The sequence below is a fragment of the Cannabis sativa genome, chromosome 3 (assembly GCF_029168945.1).
Source record: "Cannabis sativa cultivar Pink pepper isolate KNU-18-1 chromosome 3, ASM2916894v1, whole genome shotgun sequence".
In the NCBI taxonomy this organism is placed as follows: domain Eukaryota; kingdom Viridiplantae; phylum Streptophyta; class Magnoliopsida; order Rosales; family Cannabaceae; genus Cannabis; species Cannabis sativa.
The window spans coordinates 8,327,570-8,340,520 of NC_083603.1; the positions used below are offsets into that span (position 1 = coordinate 8,327,570).

Sequence of the window (12,951 nt, forward strand, 5' to 3'; positions counted from 1 at the left end):
TATTTATTATTATTTTATACTCGAGCAATAGACTATTTTGATTTTATTTAAATATTTATTATTTTGAAAAAAATAGTCTTTAATAACACCATCTTAGAGCAATAAGCTCAATTAAACGGATCGAGAGCTAAAAATATAATTGAGCAAAGTATGAGCCATAATAAAATTTTGGTTAATTAGGATTTTGTCCCCCTAAACTTTAATATATGCCAAATTATGTCTCTTGAACTTTTAAAGTCGTTAAAAATACTCCCTGAACTATTGAAATTATTGGATTTAAGAACTTTTTTCTAATTTTAGTAAAAAAGTCTAACATGGATGAAAGTTCAAGGACCATAATTTAATACATGTCAAAGTTTGGGGAGCATGATTTGGTAGATATCAAAGTCTGGGAGCATGATTTAGTACATAAATAATTATTGAAATAGTAAAATTGAATGAAATTAGACAAAAGTCCTTAAATCCAACAATCTCAATAGTTCAGGGGGCATTTTTAACGACCTTAAAAGTCCATAAGACATGATTTGGTACATGTCAAAGTTCAGGCGGTAAAAATCCTAATTAGCTTAAAATTTTTGATACAAATAAAATAACCATGCCACCGAATTGTGCTAGCAATAGCTCGTAAAACATATATTAGGAAGAGTGTATGTGTATGCAACTACATTTACATTTTGATAATTATCTTTTACACTTTAAAATTAAGAATGAAAATATGAATAACAATAAAAATAGAATTGAATAAAATTTAAAATGTATAAAAACATAATTAATAAAAAAATTTATTAATTTTTTTCTTTTCTTATATTAAAATGATTTTTCTTTTCATTTTAAAATAGAATAGTGATTCCACTAAAATAGTAAAAAAATCATTCCAATACTTTAAGTGACAACCAAACAAAAGAAGAGATGAAATTTATTTTTTTATCAATCTATTTCATTTCATTACTTCTACCTCCAACCAAATACTACCTAAATTATTTAAAATTTTCAAAAAAATGGAGAGAATTTCCACTATAAAACTAATATAAAAAATCATATAAAAAATAAAAGAACAATTAGTAGTACAACCCTTTAAATGGGTATTGTGGTAGACCCCTTTATCTGTTTGGGTATTCGGTAGAGATTTTTAATTCAATTTTTGTATGATCATGTAACTTATATAGTTATTAGAACACTCCTAACAACTTTTCTACTTCTTTATTTTATAGCATACTTTTACATTATATATCTGCTCTATTTTTTCTAATTTTTTTTTAAAATATTTTATAAATTTATATTTTTAAATATATATAATACATATTAATAAAATTAGAATAAAATATAATTTAAATACTGTTAAAATATTTTTAGATGATGAAGTAGTGTTTGTCAAAGAGTATGAAGAAAATAGAGATCTTTTACATCTTCTATTCGAAAATGATTTTTCTAAGGTTTTTAATTTTTTTTTTTTGTTGTTGAAGAATCTATTTTAAAAAAAGAGTTATAGAGAATAGTACTCTTAGGACTACATGTAGATTTTTAAAATTTTTTAAATAATTTATAATGTCGAATATAAAATTGAAGGGATTATTTTTTACATATATAAAAAAATAATCACATGTATAATAAAATATTTATATTTATTTTCTACACCATAATATAAAAAATTTCAAAAATTTACAAATAATGACTACCATTTATATGACTACAAAAAAATTAAAATAAAAAAATTTCACGAATACTAAAATAAATAAAATATCTACCAAATCATCTCCTAGCGGGGTGTACTAGACTTTCCAAAAATAAAAATGAAATATAATTTCTCTAACTCCACAAATAAAAAACGCTCCAATAATATTATCAAAAATGATATCCAAATCTCTTTTTTATATATATTGATATGGGAGGGACCACTCCCACAATACATTATTATTTTTATCTTCATTTATGCTATCGTTTTCTTTCTATGCTTATGGTGTAAATAAATAGAACTTTCTTTTTCTTTTTTATTGAAAAAGAAATTATGTTCTTCAAAAGTAATGGAGTAATTTTTGTCAAATTAAAACAAATTTCATTTTAATTGAGTAAATTAAGCAAAACAATGTAATAACTTTTCTCTTAACCCCACCAAATTATTAGGCCATATTGTTGTAATTTTTAATTGCATTGCAATAAATAATGAGGTGTTTAGTTAATTATTATAATTATTGTTATTAATATTGTTTATTTATTTTTAGCATTTTTCAAAAAGTATTTTCTTTAAAAAGCCTGATGTACCATGTACTCTATACAGCTACATTTGATACTTAGTTGACAAGTGTTGAAATATGGTACTTCTGTAAGAATTTTTCAATAACTTTATATTTCAAAATGTAAATTTTGTCAATTACTCCTTCAATATTTAAATCAACTATTCTTAATTTTAGTTACTAGATTAAAGGGTTAATCTAACTTTGTTCAGTTGTTGTGTTATGGGAAAAAAGTCCACAGAAGCATTGCAATATGGCACAATTAATCCATTCCAATTGAATTTAAAGTGTATAAGTTAGGATTAATAATTAGTTAATGCAATGGTACCATTCTTTTCAGTGAACTATTATTATACTCCAATTACTTAAATAAAATAATGCAGTAAGATAATAATAATAATAACAATAATAATAATAATAATAATAATAATAATAATAAAGTTTTATCTTTGAAGATCTTAGACATAGTTTTGCTGAATTCCATTCTGCTACTCTTTCTTTCTGTTCTAGATTTACTAATGTTGTTATTTCCTTTTTAACTAAATATGATTTGTCGGAAATTATTAACAAGGTTTGATGGTCTGATTACTCTTCTTGAATCCATGATCTCATTTTTAATGAGATGAATGAATATAATTAATATTACCTCCCCTTTTTTAAAGTTTTTTTGCTTGAATTTTAGGTTTTTCTAAAAAAAAACATGAAAATTATTGTATTTTTCTAAATTGATTTCAACTTAAATAATATAAAATAATAATATTTTTATTTATAAAAATTATAAATTGATATAGTTTTGATAAAATATTTTTAAATAATTGCAAGTACTATGTATAGATATTTGCATTACCAATTTGCCTATAGATATATCAATTATTTTTCAAAAAAAAAAATTAAAAATATCATACAATTTAACATGTTTTAATTTAAAAATAGCATTTTATATTATAAATAAACATACAATGATGAATGGATACAATAATATAAGCATGAAACCAAATCATACATGAATTGGCATGATAAGATTACTAAATAATGTATGATGAGACACTTGACGCAATCCAAAATATCAATAAATTAATTAAAAATATGTACAGTGATATCATCATTGTGTATGACTTAGTTAACACTACCAATAGTTTGAAGAGTGGTGCTAATTTACTAACTTTCATTTTTAGCAACATAAAAATCGACTTTTTGGTATCTCGTTTTGGCTAAAAACTAAATAAATATATAAATAAATACAAATAACTAAGTATAGACTAAGGCATTGAAGCAATAACAACAACAATAATAATAATAATAATAATAGTAGTAGTAAAATTGTTTTAATGGTATAATTGGTGTTTATCATCTTCTTCAGTGTCATATTGTTATTGTTGTAATTAAGTATCGGATCTCATATAACTTAAAAAAATAGTTTTAAAAAAATATCGCTAACCAATTATAGAGCATCACCTATAAAAGGTGCTCGGGTACCCAATAACAATGCTCTAATAATAATAATAGTAATAATAGAATTTTTTTTTTTAATTTTATACTTTAAAACAATTTTTTAATAGAAATTTACATAACAAATTAACTTAAATCGCAATTAAAATCTATATAACAATTTATATAAAAACTACCGTAGAAACTCAAACAGTAAATTAAAACAAAAATTAAAAAATGGTAATAAATATAATATTATTTGTGCTATATTAGAAGTTAATGACATGTTAGAAGTTAGGAAAGAGTGTAAAAGTGGAAAGAGAGCATTGGGCCTTGAAACTGTGCGTTTGGTCTTGTAGAGCGGGGACCGTACATAAATCAAGGCCCGACACAGTTTTAAATCATACAAGATGACCCATCATTTTCTACATTTATAAACTATTCTTTATTTTTATTTTTACTTTCATTATTTATTTTGTGAGCAGCGTTAATGAAAATCTCATAATTCAATAATTTTTAATTGTTATCTTTAAAATAAGTATTTTTTTTTTTTTGGTGATGCTTGTTAAGTTGCTATAGTTATGATTTTTTGTAAATTTTTAAGTATTGAGAGTTTTTCAAAAATTTACATGAAAAAAAAAGCAAATGTATTTTTAAGGTGTGAAGGTTTAAGAAATAAAATAAAAAAAAAACGGTTTACTATATCACTTTTCTTATTTATTTATTTATGCAAAATATAAAGACAAATAAAAATAATAATGGTAAGAGTAATAAATAAAAGAGGAAGATATCTGACGCTATGTTTGGTGGAAAATTGTTACTATGACGTTTGTGTCTGCTATATTGACACGTGTCAGTTTTTGGCGATCATTGTTTATGGATTTGATTTTGTCTTAAGTAAGATTATTAAGTAGTGATTAGTTCAATTATTAGATGACAATATTTTAATTACTAGATTTGTTGGTCACTTTATGTGACACAACTTTTTTGTTTCTTTTGGTGGAAGCCAGCTACTTATTACGTGCTATGTATTGATTAAATTTAGCAATTCACCTAAGCTCTATCTCAAAAACAAAAGAGTTTTATTGGATAAAGACACTTGTTCAATAATAATAATAATAATAATAATAATAATAATTATAAAGATACTTTATTTTTTATTTTTTTTACTAGAAATTTTTTGTTATTAAAGATGCTTTATTTTATTATGATTCCTTTGTATAAAATATATACTTTTAATTTATATTTATTTCTTTTCTCTTTCTTAATACATTCTAAAAAGTTACACATATAAAAAAAAATATATATTTTAAAAAAATAAATTTTTACACCAAAATATATACTCATACACGCGTGTAGTTACTTCTTTACACTTTAAGTTTTATTATTTACAATGTTACCACTTACACACACAATATCAAAAGGTAATCATTACAAGTTTCATTTTTATATACACGAATAATATAATTATATTATTCTCCAAAACATATACACTCTTCAAGAGTCACTATCATGTTTATCAAACTTTATATTTTTTCAGGAATCACTATCATCAATTCAATGATGTGTATAATTTAAAAGATACATGACAACTTCATCATGTTATTGTAATGGTCAAATAGATATAACCATAATATATCATTCATTTTTCCTGATATCTTTTTAACAAGTCGTCTAATTTATTAATAGACTATTCATTAGTCTAATTATCATGACTTGATATATTATATATTTAAATGTACAACCAGTACATATAATAAGTTTTTTTTTGCTAAAGAAACAACTAACTTCATTCAAAATCATCAACTATCTTAGTGAGTACATTGGGACTCACCTCCCAGAAACTTAAGAAACCCTTACAGTCATGTTCTAAACCCCACCGTGCAAGCACATGAGCTGCAACATTGGAGGAACGAGGGGTCCAAAATAGAGAGACAGAAAATAACGACAATAACGATAAAGACTTAGAAAAGAGTCTAGAAACATTCCACAGAGGGGTAGTTCCCCCCTTAAGAGCCAAAACCAACACCTGACAGTCCGAGAACAAATCCGCAGTAGGAACTTCCATCTTCAAAAGTGCATTCACTCCCCAGAAGACCGCCCAAAGCTCCCCCTGGATAACTGAGTCATAGCTCGTTTTAGTGGCGAATAAGGCAAGGATGTTGCCTCCATCATCCCTCACCACCACTCCAACTGCCTCAACACCATTCCCAGTCGTGAAATCGACATTCACCCGAATTCTGCCACTTCTTGGAACTCCCCTACTTACCCTAGGCAAATCATTGACGAGAGGGGATTCCTCCTTAGCAGTCACAAGGCATTTCCAATGGTTATTAAAGTCGGTATCCACCCTTTTCTTCATTTCTTCAAAGCGCCATTGTGTCTTTTTTTAGAAGATGTCATTCCTGACGAACCATAGATTATGGTACAGCACTGCAGCATAGAGCATAAATTCCACCTTTGGGTTCCTGGGGTCGCACGCCCCTACCAAGTTCCCAGGATCAAGCATCCATTTTATCACCTCCTCACCGGAGTGAAGAGGGACATTCTCGATCATTAGTTGCCATTTACCTGACCCCCGAAGTCGCTTCGTAACAGAGCATAGGGAGAAAAAGTGAGCCGCATGGTCCGAATTATTAGTGTTACATAGGTAGCATTTTCCACACGGATGTCCGAAAATACTGCCCAATCTAGCACTGAAGGGGAGGCAGTTTGTAGCACATTTCCACATGAAATGTTTAAGGCGATCATGAATAGGAGAGCGCCAAAGTCTCATACACATCTTATCTTGACGAGCTCTGGGGCCAAGGAGATCCCAGTACACCCTCTTAAGAGAGAATTCACCATTCGGGGCAGACTTCCACACTAAGGAATCGTTCTCGGGGAGCTCCTCAATGTTACATCTGGATATGACTTCCGCAGTTGCTGGTTTAAACATTCTCTCCACAAGAGATTGATCCCAGTGGCTCAAGTCGCCACCTAAAAGATCACAGACCATCGTCCATGTATCTATCCGCGAATTTATATCCGAGGGGCATATAACCACTCCATCAGAGCAAGACCAAGAGCAATGCATTATCTCTACAGAAGAGTTCTTCCCAATTAGCCAAACTCCATTCTCCTTAATGAATTCTCTCGTTTTCCATATTCCTCGGGCAACATAAGATGCTCCCCGAGGGATAGATCTAGCCCAGAAGCTTCTATTCCTGCAGTATTTTCCCATCAGGGTCTTACACCAGATGTTATTATTGTTTTGAGCCACACACCAACCCAGTTTGGCTAAAAGGCAGAAGTTGATGTCCCAAAATTTTCGAATCCCTAAACCCCCACAGCCCTTGGGTTTGCAGATCGTATCCCAATTCATCAAAGAGAGATATCGGCCCCCATCCATAGATCCCTTCCACCAGAACCTCCTAACCAGAGCATCCAAGGAGTCTGTGATGGTCTTTGGAAGAAAGAACACTGACATAGAATTAATAGGGATAGCAGAGATCACATTCTTGATTAGAACAGTCCTTGCTGCTTAAGATAGGAGCTTTGCCCTCCAACCTTCCATCCGATTCCTGACATTATCAATGATAAATTGGAAGTCTTTCGTTCTGTTTCCACTAACAAACAGCGGATTGCCCAGGAAAGTTTCATCTCCATTCATTATGTCAAAGCCTAAGCTATCCGAGATTGCCACCCCCACATTCATCTCACAGTTTTTAGACAAGAGAATTTTTGACTTGTTAACATTAATTCTCTGTCCCGACCAATTGCAATATTGATTCAGCGCCTCTTGAAACTGATTAATCTCCCCAATATCCGATTTCATAAAAAAGATTGTGTCGTCAGCATACATGAGGTGGGAAATGGATGGGCAGTTGGGAGAGACTCGATAGCCCGTAATCAAACCCAAGTTCTCCTTTTTCATAATCAGACGAGAAAGAATCTCAGAGCAAATGATGAACAAAAAAGGCGACAAAGGGTCGCCTTGCCTCAGCCCCCTGCCTGGCGTAAACATCTTTGTTAGCCCACCATTAACCAGGACCTGGAAACTCACAGAAGAAATGCATTCCCTGATTAAGCCACGGAACCAACTGTCAAAACCGAAAGCCTTGAGAACACCGTCCACAAAACCCCATTCCATCTTATCGTAGGCCATAGACATGTCGCATTTGATACCAACAAAAGCCTCACTCCCTTTCTTCCTGCCCATATCATGGACAATCTCGTGGGCGATTATTGAGTTTTCAACAATCCATCGATTTTTGACAAAAGCAGATTGATAGGGAGAGATGATTTTGTCCAGCACTCCTCTTAACCTGTTCACCAGAATCTTAGCCACAATTTTGTAGCAGACATTGCACAAACTAATCGGCATGTAGTCATCAAATTTACAGGCATCTTGTTTCTTTGGAATCAGTACAATGAAAGTTCTATTGACAGCCTTAGTGAACTTACCAGTTGAAAAGAATTCCTTCACAAAGTCTATCGTTTGTTGGCCAACCGTGTCCCAGTGAGTTTTGTAGAACTTTGCAGGAAAGCCATCGGGGCCTGGGGACTTAAGTGGAGGCATCTCCCACACCACAGCCTTAATTTCATCTGCAGACGGAATGCCCCGCATGTACTCGTTCTCCTCCGTGGTAATACATGGCGAAATCAGATCGAAAATTTCCTCCCTAAACTTCGGATTAGTGGAGGAGAAAGATTCAATAAACCTTCCCCTGAAATAATCCACCACCATGTCTCTATTGTCTATCCAATGAATGCCATCTTGGGAGACACCCCAAATGAAATTTCTCTTCATTCTAACCACCAGGGAAGCGTGAAAGAATCGGGAGTTCCAATCTCCTTCTTTAAGCCAAAGCTCCCTAGCCTTTTGCCTCCAAATCTCATCTTGGCGAGCTTCCACTTCAGCAATTTCTAGCATCAACGCACTCTCCAGTTGCAAGTTTTCCTGAGAAGGTTCACGGCTTTGAACATCAATGAGGAGTTTCTCCAGGAGCGCCAATTTAGTTTTACATATTCCAAAGCTTTCTTTGTTCCATTTGCTCAGAGCATTGGCCGTAATTCGGAGTTTGGTGCACAGAATGAAGCTTTGGTAACCCGTGACAACGTTCTGCCAAGCCTTACGAATAACCTTGCTGCACCCCTCATCTCTATTCCAAGCATCAATATACCGAAAAGGAGCTTTGAACGGAGCAGAGTCAAGAACCGTGTTCAATACCACAACAGCATGGTCTAAGTGTCAAATAGACAGAGTGCGAGTGCCAACCTTAGGAAATATAGAGATCCAAGAGGTTGAACAAACCACCCAGTCCAGTTTCTCTCTCACCAGATGGTTCCAATCTTGGCCATTAGACCAAGTAAAGAGCGCCCCCACCCCATTGAGATCAATCGCCCCACACTCAAACATGAAGTTTCTTAGGCCCCTGCCCTCCGAGTCACAAACGGGTCTTCCTCCAACCTTCTCGTCTTGACAGGGGACCGAGTTCATGTCTCCCATGGCCATCCAAGCTTCATTCAACCCGCCAACGATCTCTGACATCGAATTCCAAAAGGATTCTCGATCAGCTCTTACCGGGGGGCATAGATAAAGCACCCCATCCAAGATTTAAAGTTTCTGTCTTCCCCAACTCGAACGATGATTTTATCATGATTAAGACTGTGAATTTACACATTCCACCCCGCTTTCTAGAACAATGCCAAACCACTCGAGGCTCCTGAAGATGAGTGGGCCACTCCATCTCCAAAACCCAGCCATTGCCAAATTCCTTCCATCTCAACATCAGATTTCTTAGTTTCCATAAGAAATACAATGTCCGGGTTCTCACTACGAATCAACTTTTGCAGTGAGTTCACTGCCTGGGGCTTGCCCAAACCCTGGCAGTTCCAAGATAGGACTAACATGAGGAGTTTGGGGGCATGATAAGGCCCGCCTCCTCGGCCGTATGAAAATCTTCCGTTCCATTCTTCTTTGATTCCACCACCTTCCCTCCCTCTGGGTTAGCCTCCTTCTCCTGAGCATTGGGGGAATACTTGCACTCCTGTCTCGAAACTTCAGTGAACGAATTCTGGGGAGTTAACAAATTGCCAGTGGGAGAAGGCTCAATGCATGATTTCTTAACTGTCTCAAGGTATAGGGAACCCGAGTCTTCACCTCGATCCAACAACAACAGAATTGGGTCCATGTCTTCCATCCTCCTTTTCTTTCCTGGGCCAGGGCCCGAAATTGTAAGCCCACTAGGGGACATAAGGCCCGGGAGTTCCTTCTTTGACACCTGTTTAGCCCTCACTCTTTGGGCCTTTTTCTCCTTAAAGTCTTTAGGGTCCAAGACTCCTTTTGAAGACCATGGCCAGGTGGCCAATTTGAATTTCAGAGGGCCCCACAGGAGTGTCCAACGTTTCTCCACTATCAATTATCGTACTCTTCGTACCGTCCTTCTGCATGGCCAGGGTGTCCACCACCTCTACGTCCCCTTCCTTAGTTGTCACAGTGACCGCCTCGTCACGGTGGTCGGCCGGAATATCGCTTTGAGTTATCATTCCATCATTCCTCGTGGCCTCCCTCCGCTCCCGAATCGCTTCCTGGTGGATTTCAGAACCAAACAGCCCTGGTTCAAAGGTCACCACATCTCTCTGTTCATCTTGGTCCGGTGGGAGGCAGTTATCCCCAAGATTCCCGCCGCCCAAGTTCAATCCTTCCAACTCTCTCGCCGCCCTAGCCGCCAGAATGCTTTCAAAGCAATGTTTCATTCAGGATCCAAACCGCACCCATGGCCCGTACATCGGGACGGTGTGGTTAAAGTCATCCATAATTACTCGTCGTCTTCTTTTGCATTCCATCTCTTCATGACCCACCATCCCACACTTAAAACAGATTCGTGGGAGGTTCTCGTATTTGAAGTAGCACCATAGGCAAACGCCTTCTTCCATAGGGATATGTAGGCCAACCAAAATGGGTTTTTTCGTATTCAGAGACACTCTTAGACGAATGTATTCTGCCACCAGAAATCCATTGCGCCACACTCTGTCAATGCTAATAACCCCTCCAATCTTATTAGCTATAGCCGTAGCATTCCTCTTTGTAAAGAATCTAGGGGGAACATCGTAAACCCGCACCCAGATAGGGATCGTGTCCGAGTTTGAAGAATGCCATCTTCCTTCTTCAGCCAAAGGTTGCAGTGAAAGATGTCCCCCACAAACCGCCCAGGGGCTCTTTAGCAAAACCAACTCCGCTTCACTCTTTTTTTGGAATTTCAGCATGTAAACATTGGTATCCACCTCCGTCAAGCTCCAGCCCTTAGCAAACCTCCATTTTTGAGTGAGTACATTTCAGAGCAGCCCCTTGAAAATCTCTCTTCTGGAGAAAACCCTGCCAACCAGAGTTCTATCAATGTAGTCTTTCCCTACTTCGCCATCGTCCCCCAGCTCTGAGGAGAGGGTTAGTTCCTCTTTGGAAATCCATTCCACCATTTCCATCACCTCTTTTCCTTTTGAAGAAGCCATTAAAAAAAACCTTCAACACCTTAGCAACGCAGAACAAGGCACAAAACTCAAGGTATAAGGTAGCAACACTGCTACAGGACGCAAGAATGTCCAGGATCACTCTCAGAGGATCAATTTGGGGTAGGGTAATACAGAAACCCTACAGGCACCACGTGTACGGAAAGGGAATTTTCATTGCACGGAGAGAATTTTTCTAAATTTAGAAAAAAATTTCTAAATTTTTCTTACGTATAATAAGTTATTTCTTATTACTTTCATAACTAGATAAAAGTTATACATCTAGGTACATACAAATATATTTTACTACTCCAAGTAGCAATTGTATGTAAGACTTCTTCAGGAAGCTTTTCAAATAATCATTTTGTGATTCTTTATCACTTTGATTATATTGGATCACTAACAAATATTAATAAATTATATATCCACTTTTGGGAATATGCAAACTGAATTATATAGTTACTATATATATACATATATCATGTACCAACAATAGTTTGAAACTATTGATTTCAAGAAATAATAAAATATGTATATATTAATTTGCTTCTGGCATTACCAATATATGTGAAATCTATATTCTTTGAAATAGAATTTCATGTCTATTCATTCTCTTTAGGTAATAATATTTAAATATTCTAAATGTACAATAAGTTTGTACAATTCACATTCTATTAAATAATCAAGTATACTTTTATCTTGATTATAAGTGTGTCCGTACTACAGGTACGCGACCACTATTATTCAATTCCACACATGATATATAGATTTCATGCACTTTGATTGTGTGTGGTATCTCATCTTTTGGTTGTTTCCACTTTTTTTCTGGAAATATTTGAGTAGTAAATAATGCCATCGATTATTTAAAATTATTACATTCACTTCAGAGAATGACGCTGAACAAGTAGAACATTATTATAAATTTCTTAAAAATTTATTACTTGTTCATCCATAAAAATATAAGAAATTATTCAGTAATTTCTTTTACGATATTTCAAAGAATATATTAATGCAATTTTTGCATAGTCTCCAAGATGTATACAAAATTTAATCTTTAATATATGTCAGATTCAATAATTTCTAACATTATTGCACGTAATAACAATGTATAATAACGTGACTAATACGAACAATCTTTAAAAGTAATTGACTTCAATTCGTATCATTCTCTGCATGGAATGATGAACAATAAATACATGCCTCATGTATTAAAATAACATTAGTCATGCTCATTGTTATTCTTATACTTTGATGTTTCAATGCAATTTTTTTTTTAATATTCTTTTTGGGTATTCAAAACCCACTATAAAATTGCATCAATAATAATCATTTTTAATGATTCTTTAGTTGTATTCACATAAATACAATAATTTTTTTTTTCGACAAATATAAAACATTTACTTCAAGAAATGTTTGTCAAATCTATATCGATATTAGATTACTTTTCATTGTCATCAAAGAATACAAGAACATATATATAAATATGTATTCATCTCTTTCATTATATATCCATCAACTATATAATGAATATTACATTTGCATAATCTTCAGGATATATGCAAGATTTTATTGAGAACGCATAATCTTCAGGATATATGCAATATTTTATCGAGGATGCATAATCTTCAAGATATATGCAATATTTTATCGATGATGCATAATCTTCAGGATATATGCAATATTTTATCGATGATACATAATCTTCTGGATATATGTATAATTTATATAGATTTTCTCTATCATATCATAGGCACACATATATTGTAAATATTATGAATGATAAGAATATAATATATATATA

At 33.5% G+C, this 12,951-nt stretch overlaps 1 protein-coding gene across 1 annotated transcript; it reads right to left on the reverse strand.

Moving 5' to 3' along the window:
* Window positions 1–6,048: 6,048 nt before the first annotated feature.
* On the reverse strand, window positions 6,049–9,192 carry LOC133035892 (uncharacterized). Its single transcript, XM_061112332.1, has 3 exons — window positions 8,903–9,192; window positions 7,209–8,803; window positions 6,049–7,121 (listed from the first exon to the last, which is right to left on the reverse strand). The coding sequence occupies exons 1-3, from the start codon at window positions 9,190–9,192 to the stop codon at window positions 6,049–6,051; spliced, it is 2,958 nt and encodes a 985-aa protein (XP_060968315.1).
* Between the last annotated feature and the right edge of the window lie 3,759 nt (window positions 9,193–12,951).